Raw genomic sequence first — 20695 nt, forward strand, 5'->3', positions numbered from 1 at the left:
AGCCCAAGTTCCAATGGAAGAGTCAGAATGTATTGATTAATTAAACAACTTTCTAAAGTATTCCCATGCCGTAATAGAAATCTGGAAGAATTTCAGCAGCTCCTCCAAGATCACATGGACTTATGAGAGACAAGAAAAACCTAAGTGAGGCTTCCAGAACCAGGAAGGAAATCAAAGTGTGTGCCAGCCAGATGGGAGGAGTGATCCCTGACCAGGGAGGTGCCATTAACGGAATGGCAGATGTCTTAAACAGGTAAATTGATCTATTTGATTGTGTCATCTCTGAACCAGAAGGGAGAAACCAATTGCAAGTCACACACAGAATAGGTTGTTTAGGTTCCAGAGAATTCCTACTTCCGAGTTTCTTAATTTACTCACCCATTTAAAACACCCCCTCCACTTTTTGCAGCCCTACCTAGGAATGTGGTTTGTTTAAATGACTTGGACAAAATGTGACAGTGCTAGAAACCAACAATTTAGCATCTCCTGGTAATCCTGTTTTTGTGCTGTCAGTTCTGGGTCTACAAAATTCTAATTCTGCTGCACCAAACAAAGTGGAATGGATCACTTGGCGTAATTATAACATCAAGCCTACGCATGTGTACTCAGAAGTGAGTTCCATAAAGTTCAACAGACTTTACTCCCAGGTAAGTAGGTGAGGAAGCCTATTTCTGGTTTTGGTACTTGCCCAAAAGGCATAGAACCCGAATGCCCCAAGTCCTGGAACTGTCATTCCACCTCTTCTCTGGTTTCTGCAGGTATTTCATACATAGCTCCCAGCTCCATGGGATATACAGCTGTTGTTGGTAACCCACCACCACCAAGAATCTGCACAAAATTATGTACTTTTCCTCTAGAACCGGGGTAGGGAACTTCTGCCCAAGAAGTGAAATGTGGTTGTCTGTCCAGGTATCTCTGCATAGCCCTTCATCCGCCTACTCTCCTCAATGCCTCTTGCTTGCTAGATGGTGTGTGTGTGTAAATCTCTAACTTTTGTATGGGTGGAATGTAGCCTATGAAAGATTAAGAGTGTCACACCCATTTTCCTGCCCCCTGTTGCCTCTGGCTTTCCCACCACTGGTGTGCATCCCCCCAGCCAATTATGCAGGAGGGGATGTGACTAAAAAAGACACCTCAATCACAACCAACACCAAGCCCTGCCTAAGATGTCATTACCAAGGCTAACTCCCACCCAAAGAGAAGTATTGCTTTGGCGCTTGTCTTCGGTTATTTCAGCAGCCGATCTGTTGGTACTATGCTTGGGAAGTAGTTAATAAATCCTTAAAGGGGGGGGGGTAGGAACTGTTTTGGGACCTGAACACTCCTGCTCAAATTGAAGAAAACAGTGAAGGAAAAGAAGAGACAGAGATAATGGCTGCAATTAAATGTAAAGGTAAAAGACCCCAGTCAAGTCGTCAACGACTCTGGGGTTGTGGCGCTCATCTCGATTTACTGGCCAAGGGAGCCGACGTTTGTCCGCAGACAGTTTTTTCCGGGTCATGTGGCCAGCATGACTAAGCTGCTTCTGGCGAAACTAGAGCTGGCGAAACCATCGTGGGGATTCAAACCGCCAACCTTCTGATTGGCAAGCCCAAGAGGATCTGTGGTTTACACCACAGCGTCACCCGCGTCCCGTATGGCTGCAATTAGCCATGCAAAATAAGACAATAAAAATGCACCGGCACTGACTAGCGGTTCTCAAACTGTGGGTCCCCAGATGTTGTTGGACTACAACTCCCATCATCCCTGAGTGATGGGAGTTGTAGTCCAACAACATCTGGGGACCCACAGGTTGAGAAAGGCTGGGTGTACTTTGGTAGGAAATACCACCCATAACATAGGAATGCGGGTGGCGCTGTGGGTTAAACCACAGAGCCTAGGACTTGCTGATCAGAAGGTCGGCGGTTCGAATCCCCTCGATGGGGTGAGCTCCCGTTGCTCGGTCCCTGCTCCTGCCAACCTAGCAGTTCAAAAGCACGTCAAAGTGCAAGTAGATAAATAGGTACTGCTCCGGCGGGAAGGTAAACAGCATTTCCGTCCGTTGCTCTGGATTACCAGAAGCGGCTTAGTTATGCTGGCCACATGACCCAGAAACTGTACGCCAGGTCTCTCAGCCAATAAAGCGAGATGAGCACCGCAACCCCAGAGTCGGTCAAAACTGGACCTAATGGTCAGGGGTCCCTTTACCTTTACCACCCATAACATGGGGTTGACAGCTGGGTGTCAGGAAGGAGAATTCCCATTCACCATGTCCATTCAAGGGACTATTATTAAGACAAGAACTCTTTGGAAGAAGACACCAACCATGATCTGACCTATTGACAAAACAGAAAAGAATCTGACGAGGATCAGAAAGCAGTTAAAACATGGTGAAGCACGTGCATCTCCGGCTAACAAGGGGTGTCTAAGGTGGAGGGAGGATGCCAGGAAAAAGAGACTTTTTTCTTCCAGAGACATCCCTGCTCCCTGGTTTCCCACTCACTATCCCCCACCGCCATTGAAAAAGTGACGAGACTCAGTAAAAGCCAGATACCGGATACATCAAAAACTGTGGTCATGTTGCATTTTGGTCAGTGCGAAACAGACAGGAAGAGGGGACAGCTGGGGACACAGTAGGTTAATGGGGGAGATCCCACGTGGCTCCTCATCGCAGTAGTGACCACTTGATCTGTTCCTTTGCTGACTGCAGCACCTGCAGATGGAAGTTGAAGGATTCAGATTTTTTTCAGCCTGCAGGATTCAGTTGAAACATACTCTCCACGAACCCAACCCTTTTGTGGTTAACAGGAAACACCTTGGTGGAAAACGCCTTAAATACTATCGGGAAAAGGATTCGAACTGCATGCACACATACAAACATTGCCACCACCAGCTCAGCTGTACATCGCTAAAAATGCATATTCCCCTGTGACACTTCTGGAAAGGGGCTGAGCGACTTGCTTTTTCCAAAATGCAGTGGCTGATATCTAAAAGCACTGGGGGCATTTCCTATGTACTGCACTTAAGCTCAGCCCTTTCACCAGCCAAGATTCCGCTTAGGCTCCCTTTGGCTTGTGAGATTTAATCAACAGGTTTCCATACTTATTTCTATAGCCATAAGGACTAAGAAGATTGGGTTGCTGTTCTTTCTTTTTTTGGAAGTCAAGATATCAACATATTAAATTCTACATCAAACGCCAAAAACATATTTGTGGGATGTGATAGGCAGATGTATACTCCTAGCATGCCTCCTCAATTATTATTTATTTTACTTCATAAAATTTCTATACTGTTTGATTGTAAAAACCTCAAGGTGAATTATTAGCGTTCATCTGGCAACAAGGATAAAAAGATGAACACCAAAATAGGCCAGAATCATACCACATTATGATCAAATCAAGATCCAAATGCATGGGAAATGTTTTTGGCTGGCACATCAAGTTAAACAAAGTTGGTGCAATATCCCGGAAGCTTCAGGGAAAAGGGGAGGGGGAGGAGACATGTAGAAAAAGTGGTACCAGCAGCATTTAATGAAAGGTACCCAGCTAGATCTAGGCAGAAGACATACCTGTGACACTGTCTGCTCTGTAAGAGGGACGTCCTCTCCCTGAAATACAAAGGGGGAAAACCACAAATTCAATGGTGCGCAGAAATAATAAAGCAACGGAATGCAGGCCTGACTGGCCACTGCGAGAACAGGACGCTGGACAATATAGACTTTCAGCCTAATACAGCAAGGCTCTTCTAGATCTACTGACTCCTAAAAGGAGATCCCACTCCTCTCTACTATATATCTGCTCTTGAGTTCCCAGCTCCTACCCAGAAGTTATGCATTGCTCAGAAAGCTGCCGCCCAATGGCATTTAGTCTAACCACTAACCAGATTACCAGCAGCAGCCTCCTCTTCCTTCCCCCCAACAACCTACTGTATTTTTCTCTCCATAAGACGTACCTGACCATAAGATGCATCTAGGAGGGGGAAAGCAAGAAAAAAAAAATTCTGCACAGAGCATGCAAGCAGCTCTCGCTGTTCTTGCTTTAAAGAAAGCAAAGTGAGAGCCGCTTACATGGCTTCTCTCCCGCTTTGGGCAGCTCTCACTTTGCTTGCCCATCCCTCCTTCCACCTCGCTGTAAAAGAGGAGAAGAGGAGGAGGAGACACTCGCTTGCTTTACAGCGAGGCAGGAGGAGGGATGGGCAAGCAAAGTGAGAGCTGCGCAAAGCGGGACAGAAGCCATGAAAACGGCTCTCGCTTTGCTTGCTCCCGTCCGTCCCTCCTCCTGCTTCGCTGAGAAGCCAGCAGAGCAAGAGCCGAGCCGAGCCTGTGTATGGCTCTTGCTGGCTTTTCCGGGATGTAGGGAAGGGACGGAGGGCAGCCCGTCTGTCCTTTCTCCCACCTCAGGGAAAAGCCAGCAAGAGCCGCACACAGGCTCAGTGCCACTCTTTAAAGGGAGCGCTGAGCAGAGCCTCCTGCCTACATTTGCTCCATAAGACGCACAAACTTCCCCGCCCCCTACTTTTTAGGAGGAAAAAGGGCATCTTATGGAGTGAAAAATACGGTATGCAATTTGGCTTTAAAATATATTTTATTAGATTTCAAATATGTTAAGGGGGGGGGGGGAGAAAACAACATATACCAAAAAAAAAACCCCACACCCCTCTCCCCAACTCTGCAATTGGTTGATTTGTTCTGTCATAAAATGGGTTCTGTGCCCTTCAGCGGGGACAGAGGTCAGCAGAGAAGTCATGCCTACTGAAGAGGCATTCAAGGAAGAAGAGGAGAGATGGGTTTCACTTACCCGCACAGCAACTCTATGTAGTACCTGCTGGGGGTCACTCTCAAGAATCACCCTGTAAGAGATGAAGAAGCAATCACTCACTCAGCTGGGCTACGGTCCAAGGGCAGGGCAGGAGCAATAGAAGAGTCATGCAAATGCAAGAGCCACCATTAAGAATGCACATTCTGTCAACGCACGCACACACATACACACATGTATCAGAGCCTGAAAAGAGCTGCGAGAAATCAAGAAGGTTAGCGTAGTTGCTGGACTTACCCGCCATCCACAATTTCATCCACTGCCAGGAAAAGGCCCTCCATGTTTTCCATAAGTGCTCGCTTCTCCACATTCTTCCTACAGAAGGACAAACCAGATTCTGCTCAGTTGAGAAGCTGAGGGTCTAGGTATCATCTTACCACCCGGGGCATCTCACAACCTAGCTCACTGTCAGAGCCTTCGGCACCTTACTCAGACGTGCCCCACATTTAAAAGCTTTGCTGTGCAATCGCAAGGACGATGAAGGGACTGGGTGAGATGCAATGAGGCTTTAAAAGGGATTTGGGCAAATTCCTGGAGGATAATGAACCACAAGTGGGGAGACTGCCGTTACACTCATGTGTTGCTTGAGAGTTCCCCCAGGCATCTGGTTGCACATCTGGCTGTGAGAACAAGATGCTGAACTAGATGGGATTTTGGACTGATCCAGCAGGGCTATAATGACTAGCAACTTGATGATAATATCAGGATTCTTTAATTCTCCCCTGGATACCAGGGCCTGTACCCTGAACCACGGGACACACAAAACCATACCCAAAGGCCTTCTTTTAAATGGGGCATGAGCATACACATGTATTATGCACCACCCCCACCCACACAAAGAAATTGCAATTCTACAGTAATAAAAGCCGTATTCCAGAACCTAAATAAATATGGACAAGTATGTATTTAATACAGAAGCAGGGGGGTTGGAGCTCCCTCCCAGCTCAGATTAGAAAGGCCCTCTCCCCTCTTGAACTTCAGGCGCCTGACCAAGACCTTTCCTTTTCAGCAGACATTTTAAGGAATTTTTCTGTTTTTAAGACTACTTGTAATTGATTTTATCCATTGTATGCTTTTAGTAATTTTTATGTACACCACTTACGAGATGTCGGCAATTAATTATCTTCAACAAATAAATATATACTATAGTTAAGGCAAGCAGTGCAATCATCTATTCATTGCCATGAATATATTCCACTTCTGCTAGATGTGGGTTAGGAAGCCAGAAGATGTGATGTGTATGTAAGGCTTTAGTTCGCCTCTAGCAGCTTCTAACCACCCCAATAGTTCCCTTCTAAAGAACAAAAGCCACAATTTTTAGAGGCTTGATTCTGTGCTTTTGCTGTGCCATAACAGACACGCCTAGCACATCATCTTTATTATTGCTGAAAAAGGAAAAAGGCAAGACAGGACCCATATCCTGCACATCTGCCTCTGTCAAGGAAACCTTCCCTCTCTACTCACATGTGGCTGCCAACTGGACCCTTTTATATGCTCTTATCCCAGCTTACACACCTTCCTGAATAACCCATAACTGAGGTTGCAATCCTAAACTCACTTATATGTGGGAGTAAATCCCACCGAACTTCAATGGGCCTTTTTAATCTGTTGAAGACAAGTCTTCATTATTCTGAGTCCAATTATAAATAACTATTTACATCATAAAACATGATGAGATGATACTATGAGGCAGCAGCTAAATGTGTTGCCCAAATTAAATTGCCCAGGGAAAATGTCTTGATCTGCCAGCCTTTATTTCTGGGTAAACATGCACAGTATATCACTAGGTAACGGTAAAGGGACCCTGACCACTAGGTCCAGTCGTGGCCGACTCTGGGGTTGCGTCACTCATCTCGCTTTACTGGCCGAGGGAGCCGGCGTACAGCTTCCGGGTCCTGTGGCCACCATGACTAAGCCGCTTCTGGCAAACCAGAGCAGCGCACGGAAACGCCGTTTACCTTCCCACTGGAGCAGTACCTATTTACCTACTTGCACTCTGACGTGCTTTCAAACTGCTAGGTTGGCAGGAGCAGGGACCAAGCAATGGGAGCTCACCCCGTCGCGGGGATTCAAACCACCGACCTTCTGATCGGCAAGTCCTAGGCTCTGTGGTTTAACCCACAGCGCCACCTGCATCCTAGTATATCACTAGGGGTCACTTAATCCATTTTGGAGACAGGAGGCTGAAAATAGACTTTCAATTGATTTTATTGTGACTTAAAACATCCGGGGGGTTGGGGGTGGAATCCAAACAATGAAGTTTTTCTTTTGTTGTTTTTTTGCACTTCCAACACATAAAAAAATTAAGAAGTGCTTTTGTTCTCCGTGGTGTACCCACCCCCAAAATGAATGCATTTGAGGCACAAAAACAACTCCCACATTTCACCCTGTGCAACCAGCTCAGCCACGACCAGAAAGCAGATTCTTACCGCAGCATCTGACTGAGTGAGTCGAAGAGACAGTTCAGCACAGCCATTAGCATTAGCTGCAAAGGAGAAGACAAAAGTTTCAGAGCAAAGGAACCACACACACATGCACACAATCCATGCGATCACATGCACAAGTGGCTCACGGCAAAGCTGGCTTTGGAGCAATTGGGGGGGGGGGAATTCCTAGAGGGCAAGAGCATGGCATTGATTGCCAGCACCCCCACCCACCCCAAGGACATAGAAATCCAGGCTCTTCTTGCTCTGTTGAAGTCATCCCTCTTAAAGCAGGGCTATGAAATCCATGCCTTCAATATTCTCTACAACTCCCATCAACCTCTCACTATGCTGGCTGTAGCTGATGTTAGGTAGAGTCACACAACAACTGAAGAACCACACAATCCCCACCTCTGCCTTCAAAGACTCCTGTGAGACTGTCAACTATTTTCAGGGAGGGTGGAGGAGTTCAACAAATCTCCCTCGCCTCAGCACCGCAGTAGCAATCAGCGCTGCAAGCATGCTTTGTACTAGAGGAAGAAGCCAAGGATCTCAAACAGCCCAAAGATCATGACCGACATAACCTTCAGCAGGGAAGCCAGGATAGTCAAACCCATCCATGAATCATTTCTGCAGAAAAGCCTCTTTGCCACTTAAGTATATGCACACCTCATTTTCATAGGAGCTGCCGATGACGTAGAAATACAGGTCAATGCTGCTCTTGTAAACAACTGTCAGTCCCTCTAGGAGAGCAATCTCACCTAGGCGGAGAGAGAAAAGGAATAAAATAACAATAATAATAAAGTGAAGAGCTAGAAGAGAACATGAAGAGTACAAGAAAAGCAGCACTCTTCGTGTTTTTCTCAATAGCTGCTAAGCAAGAAAGCAACATCCAGGGTCATCACAAAATCTTTGGGCGAGTTTGCGCCGCTGTAGGAAGATCTACCTGATTCAGGAGAGGGGGGGTTGCTGTTTAAATTGGACTACAGTCTTGAACTGGCACCACTTGCTGCATAGTGCAGACCCCGCCAGCAATCATGGCCACATGCAGCACACATTTACACAAATGAGGTGCACTCTGCCAAACATCCAAGTGCAGAATCTGCTGACTGAATTGCGCTAGCTCAGCTGCACAAGCACAAATAGAACAGCTTCTTTATGAGAAGGAAAACTGAATGAAATGCCTTCTTTCAAGTGTTATCGCTGCTGCTGATGGCCTCCATGCACTCTGGAAGAGGCTGGAGGAGACTGAATTCGAATGGAATGTCGTTTCTTAATTTAGAATAGAGTCAGTTTTCCCCTGATGAAGAACATTTATATTCAAAATGCATTGGGGTATGTCAAAGATCTGCTTCTTTATCAATCTTTCTTGTACTGTCATTTTGATTTCTCATCTCCAATCGAAGGAAAGCCACTATAATCATGGTTCTGCACCCATGGAGCAGCCAAACAGCTGCGGAGCAGGTAAAACTTTTGCCACCTCCCTGCTCTGCATTTGCTGCTGCTGTCTTTGCAAGAGAGGAGAGCTGCTGGACTACCCCTGGAGGAGGACTCGCATCAATATTCACCCACTCCAACCTCTGGGTGGAGTGGGGAGTATTTTAAAAACCAGATAGAGAAACAAAGAAAGCCATGTAGATGTGTCTGACTCTTCTGGGTGAAGGATTCCAGGGGGAGCCCTGTTTTAAATATGCATGTATATACAGTGGTACCTTGGGTTAAGTACTTAATTCATTCCGGAGGTCTGTTCTTAACTTGAAACTGTTCTTAACCTGAAGCACCACTTTAGCTAATGGGGCCTCCTGCTGCTGCTGCACCACTGCTGCACGATTTCTGTTCTCATCCTGAAGCAAAATTCTTAACCCGAGGTACTATTTCTGGGTTAGCGGAGTCTGTAACCCGAGGTACCACTGTATTGCAGTCCCAGGTGCCTTCTCCCATCATGCTCCCCAGCAGAACCTACTATCTGTCCGGTGAGTTTTGTTGAAAATATTCTTCTCAAAGGCCTTCTGCTCCTTGACAGTGGGGTAGGTGTCATCATAGTACTGCAGGGGGGAAAAAAGTATAAATTTTATCTCCCTTTAGAGGGAATACAATAATGACCAGATAGTACTATACAATTCTTTTTCACCAATATGATCTTTCACTCTTACCACCTAATTTTTGCGAAAGCATTCAAAAATCTAATTCCTTATCCTTCCACTTAACTTAAGCTCTTAAAGCACAGGAAAATGCTATCATGAGGCAATCCAATGGGACTACGTAAGTGACAAACCAGAGGCTCTCTCTGAGCTATATAAAATATACATATAGTAACCAAATTTTGTGTGATGGTTCCTGAGATCAAGGAGCAGGTTTTTGTCTATGTTTGGATACAAACTGGACACTGTTTTGAATAAAAATGGCAGAATGAACCTTTCAAAATTGCACTGGGTTTTGGGCGCTTCTTAGAATTCCTGAGCAGCACTGAGCACAAGGCTGCTACTCTGCCACACACACACAACTTTTAGAACAGGTAACAGTGTTTGTTTCCCATCATAACAGCTCTCACAGAAAAGGCTAAAATGCAGGACACTTTCCTATTTTATACAGCGGCAGAGGCAGAAGCAGAGTCCCCTGGTGAGTGTGTGGCTCAGTGGGGATTTTAACCCAGGTCCTCCAGCCTCCCCCCCCCAAAAAAAGGGAATTATGTCACCTGAAGGAGCGTCTCCACCCCCATCGTTCTGCCCAGACACTGAGGTTCAGCGCTGAGGGCCTTCTGGTGGTTCCCTCGCTGCAAGAAGCCACGTTACAGGGAACCAGGCAGAGGGCCTTCTCGGTTGTGGTGCCCGCCCTGTGGAACTCCCTCCCACCAGATGTCAAAGAGATAAACAACTATCTGACTTTTAGAAGACATCTGAAGGCAGCCCTGGGCGGTTTCCAACAAATTACTAAAATACAATAGTATGTTCAACATTAAAAGCTTCCCTAAACAGGGCTGCCTTCCTGCAAGGAAGATTTTGCCCAAATAAATGGAGCCTCCAGATGCTGTTGGACTACTCCCATCAGCCAGCAGGGCCAATGGACAAGATGAGATGGATGCTGGACATCTGGAGGGTCACAGGTTCTCCACACTCCCGCGTAAAGGAGTGCCAGGTATCAGAACACACTGGATAGGCATCTACTAGCAAGAGTTAAGATAGATCACATGCTGCCTCAATGAGCAAGGGTGACTGGACTAATGTCCTTCTTGTTCGGAAAGCAGGGGCTCAGTTAACAGTCCATAAGAGTTCCCCAGCTCTCAATGACAACTCTGCCAGGCTGCTTTGCTCAGGCCCCTTACAGCCTTGTAGCATCCCGCTCCTTCCAGATCCCCCTGAAAACTTACCTTGGCAAACAGACGGTCTCCATCGTTGTCCAAGATCAGGATGGCTTTCACAGTGTAGAGAGATGGCTCCTGCAAAGGAAAGCACAATGTCACAGGTCCATTCAAACAACACCATGTGCTGCTTCCTCCAACCGCAGCCTGACTGCTGACCTACCCAGGGGTAGGACCACAGCTTCTGATGGGTGGCCCTAAGAGCTGTTACAAGAAGGAGGGCTGTGCATATACTATGCTCCTCCATACCAATTACTCCAGGCTGGCAGCAGTGTTTGAAATTAGGCAGGCGCCAGGCTTGTTTTGCTACTGGTGCAGGTCCAATTGCGACTATGTGGAGATTTCTGTGTGCCAAGCTGGCAGGTGCAGTTTAAAAAGCTCTGCTTTGCTCCATAGTTAATACCATTTTCATTTCCACTGTGTGTGTGCTTCCTTCTTGCATACTGAAACAAGTGAATTGTTGCAAGAGCAAGCTACAGTCAAGCAATTTAATTGAGATCATAGAATTGTAGTGTTGGAAGAGATTCCATGGGTCATTAAGTCCAACCCCTTGGTGAATAGACATTCCATTGTGGCATCCGCAACCTAGACTGAAGGTGCCATTTGGCACCTGAATATACACTGCAGAGCTTGTGACACACTCAGTGGTTCCCATGTCTGACAGTATTGAAGGCAACCACACTACACCAAACAGCAGCTCACAATGAGCTCCAGATCAAGTATCAGCTTGTCAGGACTAGGACCTAGATAGCCCAAAATGCAAAGCAAGTGTCACATCCCTATCCCAAGGTAAAGGAGAGATTAAGAATGTGTTGTGTGTAACATGGGGGCCACCTCCCTGCCAATGACTGCGGCTGAATGAGATTCTGCGGCTTAGGAGGGCATGGTTGGGGCAAGAGAAAGAACCAGAAAGAGATGCAGCTCCTCCGTGCTGGATGCTTGAAAGCTCTCGAGACAAAGTTCTGTGATGCACTGACTTCCACATAGCCACAGTCGGAGTGTATAACAGAACTTCACCTCAAGTGCTGCAACAGGAGCTGCAGGCTCATCTATGGAGTAGACTCTGGCAGGCGGATCCATCACTCCACAGAAACTCTACATCTGGCCACCCTGTTCCAAACAACTGAGCCACTGGGTCAGACTGAGACAGCACTATGCATGACTTTCCTCAAATTTTGAAACAGGTGTGTTTTACAGCCATAGGAATAGAAGGTTCTCTTATCTCTGGATCACCTAGACAGGACCCATCATAAGAGCAGCCAGTCATCATTCTATTGGAGAACAGCCTGGGTTTAATGCAGAGCTTTTCATACAACGGTCTGAAGGATCCAGGGATTCCTCAGAGATCAGTAATGGCAACCAAGCATCCCTGAATGACAGCTCACCCACCACTATATAAATTACAGTATCTCCTAACTTTCAGACCTGCTCTAGGGTGCACTTTCAGTTCATGCAATGGTGAAGCCCAACAGGACTGGCCAGCACTCTGTACAGAATTGAGTGAACACCTTAAAACTCTTCCCAGAATCATTTGCAAGAAGCAAGAGCTCTTTGGTGACCAATACTGAAACACGTTACCCAGCAGGTGAGTCCATTTGAAGAGGGATCTGTGAAGCTAGACATGAAAACCACTGCTCTCAAGGTCTCCATTTTACAAACAGAAATTGTTCCAACAGAAATTGCATGCCTCACACCATACAACGGAAGAGAAGAAAATAGACCAGGTCTTCCTCTCTCTCTCTGACATGCATACACACACAGAGTGGCTCATCCATTGTCATGTGGACAAGCAATAATGTAGACAAATTTAGAATCTCCTTCTGTTGCCTTCGTCCTTATTCGCACACACACACATACATAAATTTGCCTGGCAAACTTTGCAGGCAGGCAGATGTGCAGAGGGAGATTTCCTTCTCTCCTATCATATTTCACCAGTCCCCTGGGCAATGCCTGTTTTACAGCACAAATCCTTGCTTTGCAGTAAGAATAGGGGGGGTCTAAACTCCCCCCCCCTGAAGACCTGTGAAAATTGTAAGTGCAACATGTCAATGCCCCAAAGCTAAGCAGACAATTTGCTACACAAATACTGTCAGAGGAATACCCCATCCCTGACCTAGACTGAATGAAGCCACAGATGAGACGGGCAAAAGCCACACATCTCCTTCCTGCCTTGCTTCCGAAGAGAGTAAGAATAGATGCTTACCATACAAGCATCAGAGGAGAATTTATACATCTCTTTGCCAGAGAGACAAGCTTCTACTGGAGAGGCAGCTAATAAACACACATTTTAAATCTATAATGAGCGCTGACTGGAAGGCCAGAAGCGGCATAAATTCCTCTCTGGAGGCTTCCAGTTCAAGCCAAGGGCTGCCTCGAGCAATCAACCATTAAAACAAGACGTTAAGAGTTACTGCACAGTTTATTCTGATCATTTAATTCTGAAGTTTCAATAAATTAAACTTCAATCAATTAAACTAGGTGTGCAACGGCCCAGATGGTCAGCACGATAGCAGCAGCATTGCCATAAAGATTTTACAGCTGCCAGGACCTCGCGGAAGGGGAGCATTTGGCGAGGGAGAGGAGACGTCAAGAAATATGTCCGTGCTGGGTTTTATCTGCAAGAGGCAATTGGGAGAGCCACGCGGAGGAGGCAGGGCTATTCCCATCGAGGGAATGCACAGCTCGCAAGCCAAGCCAAGGCATTTCCTCCAAAGAGAGAAAGCATATTGCAAGGGTCCTGCTACCCCAAATCACACCACACCAAACCTAGCAATAGTCACGTGCTGCACAGCAAAATGGCATCCGGTGTCTTTGCCAATGCAGTTGTGCTGCTGAACTTAGAAATAAATTCAAATCTCAGCAGGTGATGGCACTGGCAGTTTTTTTTAAAAAAAACTGGATATCCCAGTTGCAGTTCATTGGCGTCAGAAAAGGTTTTGCCTTTTCTCCTCCAGATGCTGTGGAACAACCAACTCCCATCACCCCGACAACACTGATGGGAAGTGGAGGACCACAGGTTCCTCAACCCAGAGTCAGCATATCTCCCACTCCTCCAAGAGCATCGCAAACAAATGACTTCTCCACGCCCCCCCCCCCAAAAAAAGACTGAGGGTGGAGTTTGCTTCACATTCAGGATCTAATCAATCACCAAAATCAGGGATGAGGAGTTTTCTCCCAATTGACTCCGATCTTCTGTATAGTTTTTATTTGAAGGGAGAAGTGGGCTGGGGAGGTAAAAAAACTATTTTAGCTACCTGGTTAAGCCAATGTTAAAAAGGCAATTTGATGTACTGTGCCTTGCAGCTGAGTCCAAAGTCAGCCCCACTGAGTTGAAAAGGCTTTCTTCAAAATAAGTGTGCATAGCACATGCTACAAAATTCAGCGCTTCCTATGTGGATGGTTCTCACCACATAGATCGGGTCAGCAAACCTTTTCCGCAGGGGGGCGGTCCACTGTCCGTCAGACCTTGGGCGGGGGGACGATGAGCGGCGTGAAAGGGCTGGCTCCGGAGAGGGGCTGCTTAAAATGGCGCTCAGCCAACAAAGCCCAGCCCTGTTCCTCCTCTAGGCAGGGTGGGGAGAAGCCAGGGGGAGGGAGGGAAGAGGCGGCGCCGCCACAGTGTGTGTGGGGGGGGGGAGAAATGGCGCAGCCCGAATGATCAGAATCCCCACACCGATCCACATGGCGATTCCAGGACCATCCGTGGGCCGGATCTAGAAGGCACTTGGGCCAGATCTGGCCCCCAGGCCGTAGTTTGCCGACCCATGATTCACAATAGCCCCAACTAGCAACACAGAGACACCGTATGAACCTGTTATTTAAGCCCCCTCTACTGCTTTTAAAATGGGCCAAGTTCTTCAGATTCTGGCCTATTTTCGCTAAAGTGTCAAACCTGTGTCTGTGCTGTACAGTTTCAGACCAAAGGTGCAGACCCCCACCTGACTAAATATTCCTACAGCCACACAAAAATTCCTTCCTCATAATAAAGCTGAGATGACCAGGTGAATAGTTGTATAGCAAAGCCTTCCCCCCAACATCTATTATTATTATTATAATAATAATTATTATTTATATTTTGATTTTATTTAACAAAAGGTATATATCACTTGACTGTAATAAAACCTCAAAGCAATTTACATAAAAAGCACATTAAAATGATCAGTAAAAACAATTAAAAACATTTTATAGCAGCAAAAGTTTAAAGCATGTCAACAGCTACATATCTGGATAGATTTTTTTTAAAGAAAAATGTTCTAGGTGCTGAAAAGAGTGCAGGGGAGGTCAATAAGCAGGGAGTTCCAAAGTGTAGGTGCTGCCTATATTGCTCAATTTCTCACCATTGCAGAACAAGTACTATGTGGCACCTGAACAACGCTACTTCTGGTTTTTCACCATACTAATTTCCTATTGGCAAGGACCTTTTTTTTCATGAGGAAGCTTTTGTGTGCAGTCTGAAGTGGAACACTTCACTCACTAACTACCTCAGTGAGAACCAGGACAAGGCTTTTGCAGGTCCAATCTAAACTTCAGTATAGATACAACTAGCTCTCTGACCACTCTAGGACAATGTCTCAGCATAATGTGTTTTCTGGAGTCTAGAAAAGCAGGGAATTTGAATTTGTGATGCTGTGGGTTTCCTGGGTAACTCGGGGAAGTTATTGCTTCAATCATGGCCAATCATGTGGCCTAACAGATGTTGCTGGACTCCAGTTTCCATCAGGCAATGTGCCCAACAGTTAAGGGTGATGGGAATTGTAGTCCAACATCGTCCAGAAAGCTGCAGATTCCTCAGCCCTGTTAAACTGGAATCAGCTATAACAATCCTCGATCCTCTTCGCAGATTTTTGTGAGGATGAACCAAATTAGGGGGTCTTAAGGATTGTGGCAAAGGGACACGGGTGGCGCTGTGGGTTAAACCACAGAGCCTAGGGCTTGCCAATCAGAAGGTCGGTGGTTCAAATCCCCACGATGGGGTGAGATTTTTGTGAGGATGAACCAAATTAGGGGGTCTTAAGGATTGTGGCAAAGGGACACGGGTGGCGCTGTGGGTTAAACCACAGAGCCTAGGGCTTGCCAATCAGAAGGTCGGTGGTTCAAATCCCCACGATGGGGTGAGCTCCCGTTGCTCGGTCCCTGCTCCTGCCAAGCTAGCAGTTCAAAAGCACGTCAAAGTGCAAGTAGATAAATAGGTACCGCTCCGGCGGGAAGATAAACGGCATTTCCATGTGCTGCTCTGGTTCGCCAGAAGCAACTTAGTCGTGCTGGCCACATGACCCGAAAGCTGTACGCCGGCTCCCTCGGCCAGTAAAGCGAGATGAGCGCTGCAACCCCAGAGTCGTCCGCGACTGGACCTAACGGTCAGGGGTCCCTTTACCTTTAAGGATTGTGGCACGCAAGGGTGAGCAGAAACAAAAATTAATAAAAATGTTAAATTTGAATGGCGGCCCTCAGCTAAACAGCAGTAGGAAACAAATTCTCATGGGGGCAAATGTTGTTTATTTGTGCTTCGTTTCTGTTTGCTGCATTAGTTCAGCTCAGTCATCCAACATTCAGGACTACAACTCCCATCACCCCCTGACCATTGGCCACACTGACTAGGGATTTTGGAAATTGGAGTTCAAGAACCTCTGAAGGGTACAGATGGGGAAGACTTCACTAGGTGCATTGCCTTTCCTCCAAGGAGCTTAATTCACAATACATGGATGTCAGGGAACTGCCATCAGTACTGGAGGGGGAGAGCAAAAGCCAGAGGGATTCCAGAGAGTGTCCAGGGATCAGGAGGAGCAGCCCATCTTCTGGGGAAGAGAAGCAGCGTAGCACCAGTGGAGAAGGGGGGCAGCTGGGGGAAGTGGCGAGGCGGTCTCATGACTCCTTGCCTGGGACCAGCGGGGAGAGCAGGGGTCCTCCGCTGCCCACGCCCTCCCTGCGCAGAAGGATTCCACGCAGAGAGGGTAGGCGGAGACTAGGCGTCAAAGAACTTATTTGTTGGAAGAAGTTTAAGAAACGCCCACTCACGGATTCTGCCAGCGATTGAGTCAGCCACGGGTGAGTGGCTGTCCGGACAAAAAAGGTTCATTTTGGCAACCCAGCCAGGTGTTTGCACCCAGCCGGGGAGATAGGCATCTGCTTACGCACAAGCAACCCCTAGAACCATTACAATGGAGTTTCCCCCATTTTTTCCTCCCAGCAAGGTAGGTTACGCTGTGAGTGGCTCACCCAAGGTCCCTGCTAAGGAAACTCAACAACTGCCAGTAGCAGTAACAGAGACACTTGACCTCTGTTTACTTGTCACATTGTTATGGCCCAATACAATAAAGGTATTTTTCTTTCTTCTTATTTTGCATTGTTTCAGTACTCTTGTTTATTATCATTTTGTTTTGTTCACTGTCTGCAGCTATTCATTGAAAAGGCAAAACGTAAATCTAATAAAACAATCATCAAGACACATAGTGGATTCACAGTGAAGCAAAGAGTTGAACCCAAGTCTCCCGAGTCCAAATTCAGCACTCTATTCACTATACCACACAACCTCTATTTAGAGCTAAGGCAAGTCAGTAAATAAGGCAATCTGACTTAGAGAAAAAACTGCATTTACAAATGACTGCATTTTGCTTCAAGGTCTGAGGTTCCTCACCCCTGTCTAGAATATGAAAATGAAAGTTTAAACTACAGTGGTACCTCAGGTTAAGTACCTCGTTCCGGAGGTCTGTTCTTAACCTGAAACTGTTCTTAACCTGAAGCACCACTTTAGCTAATGGGGCCTCCCGCTGTCGCCACAGCACGATTTCTGTTCTCATCCTGAAGCAAAATTCTTAACCTGGAGCACTATTTCTGGGTTAGTGGAGTCTGTAACCTGAAGCTTATGTAACCCGAGGTACCACTGTAAATACAATAGGCTAGGGGTGGCCAGGTTACCACTGAAGTGCAGCAAATTATAAGTGATGTTATTTATATTATTTTACCATGCATCATGTAGATTACAAAACATCTGAGGATGGCCCTGCAGCAGACATTAGAAACCCTTCCCTGAATTCACCAAAGCATCAAAAAGTATCGGGGTGTTTGGGGGGGGGTTTGCTGACCCTGCAGAAAAAATAGACATTTATGATAGCAGCTTGGCATGTATTTAAAGCATGCTTATTGACAAACAGATGGATACATACATGTGGTTCTTCATAATAGGACAAAGACTGTATAGCTGCAGGGCACACTACCCTATCTACAACCTTGTCCCCCAGGGAATCCCAAAATTTCTACCTACCTTCTCCACAACTGACTTCCCTGCCAAGCAGCCCTTGCTGCAGATCTGTGGAAGAGCATCTGCATTCCTGCAGAAATCCTAGATTCAATCTTGGGCATCTGCCCTGCCTTAAACCCTGAAGATCTGCTGCCAGTCAGTACAGACAGTGCTCAGTTATAATTATCATCATCATCATCATGTTAGATGGATCAACGCTCTGATATTAGACGGCCCCTTCCTCTGTTCCCTGAGGCATTTGGAAAAGGGTTAATGGACTCGGTTCACAGAGGGCACCAACCAATCCTGATGGGCCTCACAGCAGCCCTGCGGAAACTGAAAGTGCATCGGAAAACACAGAACTCTTCAGCTGCACATTGCATGTCAAGTTCAGGAGTGGTCAGCAACTTGTCTTATAGGGAAATGCATCTACCATTACAGATCAATGAGGAACCCCTGCAGAAATAGGAAAGCAGCCCAGTGTGTGCATGCACACAGACATATTTATAAATATTTTTATTGGTTTTACATATAATCACATTACATAACATCATATCCTCTTATTTTATTTTAAACGGCCTCGGTCCTGTATACCTGAAGGAGCGTCTCCACCCCCATTGTTCAGCCCAGACACTGAGATCCAGTGCCGAGGGCCTTCTGTCAGTTCCCTCATTGCGAGAAGTGAGGTTACAGGAAACCAGACAGGTTCTTGGTAGTGGCGCCCACCCTGTGGAACGCCCTCCCTTCAGATGTGAAGGAAATAAGCAGCTATCCTATCTTTCAAAAACATCTGAAGGCAGCCCTGTTTAGGGAAGTTTTTAAGATTTAATGCTGTACTGTTTTTAACATTTGATTGGGAGCCGCCCAGAGTGGCTGGGGAAACTCAGCCAGATGTGCAGGGTATAAATAATAAATTATTATTATTATTATTATTATTATTATTATTATTATTATTATTATCATTATAATCACATTACGTAACATCATAGCCTCTTATTTTATCTCTTTGACTCAACTGAGCCTAGTGACTTCCCTCCTTCCCATCTACAATGGTACCTCGGGTTAAGTACTTAATTTGTTCTGGAGGTCTGTTCTTAACCTGAAACTGTTCTTAACCTGAAGCACCACTTTAGCTAATGGGGCCTCCCGCTACCGCTGCATGACTTCTGTTCTTATCCTGAAGCAAAGTTCTTAACCTGAAGCACTATTTCTGGGTTAGCGGAATCTGTAACCTGAAGCGTATGTAGCCCGAGGTACCACTGTAGTGGTTTACAAAATTAAACTTTGCATCATTACATTTCATTTTGTTTCTTACACACACACACAAATATATATATACATACATATATGTATATGTACATATATAGATACACACACACACATATATACATACACACAGAGAGAGAAAGGAAGTAAGTTCTTTTTTCTTTTACTAGGGCACAGAATGGGAACGAGGGTTTCACCCCTGCCTTTCCTATCAATCCCCACAGTAGGATTTCACAATAAAATGGACTAAATATTCCTTTGCCTGCAGTTGAATCCGTTTGCTTTACACCCCTCCTACACGCTTCAGGAGACAGGACAGCAGGGGCAGCTCTGCTGTCTGCCATACGGGCCGCCCCAGCCTCTTGGAGGCCCCCGCCAGGTAGCTGGGCCTGGGCCCCGCCCGAAGAACCGAGCCCGAGCCTCAGGAGGCCCCAGCCGAAACCTGCCAGCCGCGTCCCGTCCACCTGCCCGTCTCCATGGCAACGGGCGCGCCCCCCAGCAATCCCCCCTCGCCCCTCCGGCTCCTACCAGGATCAGCGCCTCCATCTTGGTCGCCCCGGTGCCGACGTGGAGCATCAGCCGCGTCTGCCAACGGCATTGGCTGGCCCCGCGCCAATCTTTTCCCCAGAGCCCGCCCCCTCGCTCCAACTCGGCCGCTCATTGGCTCGTGCTCGCTTTCCTCGGCTAACCTGCCCGTCCCGCCTCCCTACCTTTTTCATGTTCAGCGAGTCGGCGAGTTTCCAGGGAGAGGGCGTGGCCCACCTTGAAACCCCGCCTCTGCCCGTGATTCGAAAAAAGGGCTGTCGGTCACTTTGCCGAAGCCTGCTTTCGAGGAAGGTGAGGACCGGAAGAATGGGACAGTTCCCATGGTGAACAAGGAAGCGGCTGGAGTGCTCCGTTGCTGAGCAACGATTGGACCAGCCATCGTCACGTGACCGGATAAAGTGCGATTGTTTCCTGAAAATTACCGGTAGATTCGATGATGGTTCTTTCCGAGTATTGGCTAACGCGGAGCGTGATTGATTGATGGGAGAATTGTTGCCATGGTGACTGCAGGCTGTTGGAGTCCCTGAGATCCTAACTGTGGCATAGTGATCCATGATATTTCTCTGGGGGTGGTCAAAAACAGTGATCAAGCAATCAGGCTTCTTCAGGGCATACCCTCCAACATTTCTCCAATGAAAATAGGAACGGATTATTATTATTATTATTATTATTATTATTATTATTATTATACCCCACCCATCTGACTGGGTTGTCCCAGCCACCCTGAATGGCTTCCAACATATATAAAAACATAATAGAACATTACACATTAAATAACTTTCCTATACAGGGCTGCCTTCAGATGATGATAATAATAATAATAATAATAATAATAATAATAATAATAATAATAATAATAATAATTTATTTATACCCTGCTCACTCTGCGCTGCTCCCAACAAATATTAAAAACACAATAAAGCATCAAACATTAAAACATTCCCTAAAAAGGGCTGTCTTCAGATGTCTTCTAAAAGTAAGATAGTTGTTTATTGCCTTGATATCTGATGGGAGGGTGTTTCACAGGGCAGGCACCACTACCGAGAAGGCCCTCTGCCTGGTTCCCTGTAAC

The 20695-nt window shown here is 46.5% G+C and overlaps 2 protein-coding genes across 4 annotated transcripts in view; one reads left to right on the top strand and one right to left on the bottom strand.

Moving 5' to 3' along the window:
- LOC309362849 (protein mono-ADP-ribosyltransferase TIPARP-like) overlaps positions 1–20695 on the top strand; it is a 197996-nt gene that overhangs the window by 159320 nt on the left and 17981 nt on the right. The window lies entirely within an intron of this gene.
- COPZ1 (COPI coat complex subunit zeta 1) lies at positions 2538–19811 on the bottom strand. Of its 2 annotated transcripts, none has more exons than XM_081898866.1 (9): positions 19788–19811; positions 10584–10652; positions 9180–9261; positions 7886–7977; positions 7223–7278; positions 5031–5108; positions 4776–4827; positions 3548–3586; positions 2538–2692 (listed from the first exon to the last, which is right to left on the bottom strand). In XM_081898866.1, the coding sequence occupies exons 1-9, from the start codon at positions 19794–19796 to the stop codon at positions 2645–2647; spliced, it is 525 nt and encodes a 174-aa protein (XP_081754992.1). In that variant the 5' UTR covers positions 19797–19811; the 3' UTR covers positions 2538–2644. The 2 variants fall into 2 exon arrangements, with proteins under 2 accessions (XP_081754992.1, XP_081754993.1); XM_081898867.1 differs by lacking the exon at positions 19788–19811 and adding an exon at positions 19606–19744.

This window comes from Podarcis melisellensis (genome assembly GCF_964234715.1).
Source record: "Podarcis melisellensis genome assembly, chromosome: 2".
Classification (NCBI taxonomy): Eukaryota; Metazoa; Chordata; class Lepidosauria; order Squamata; family Lacertidae; genus Podarcis; species Podarcis melisellensis.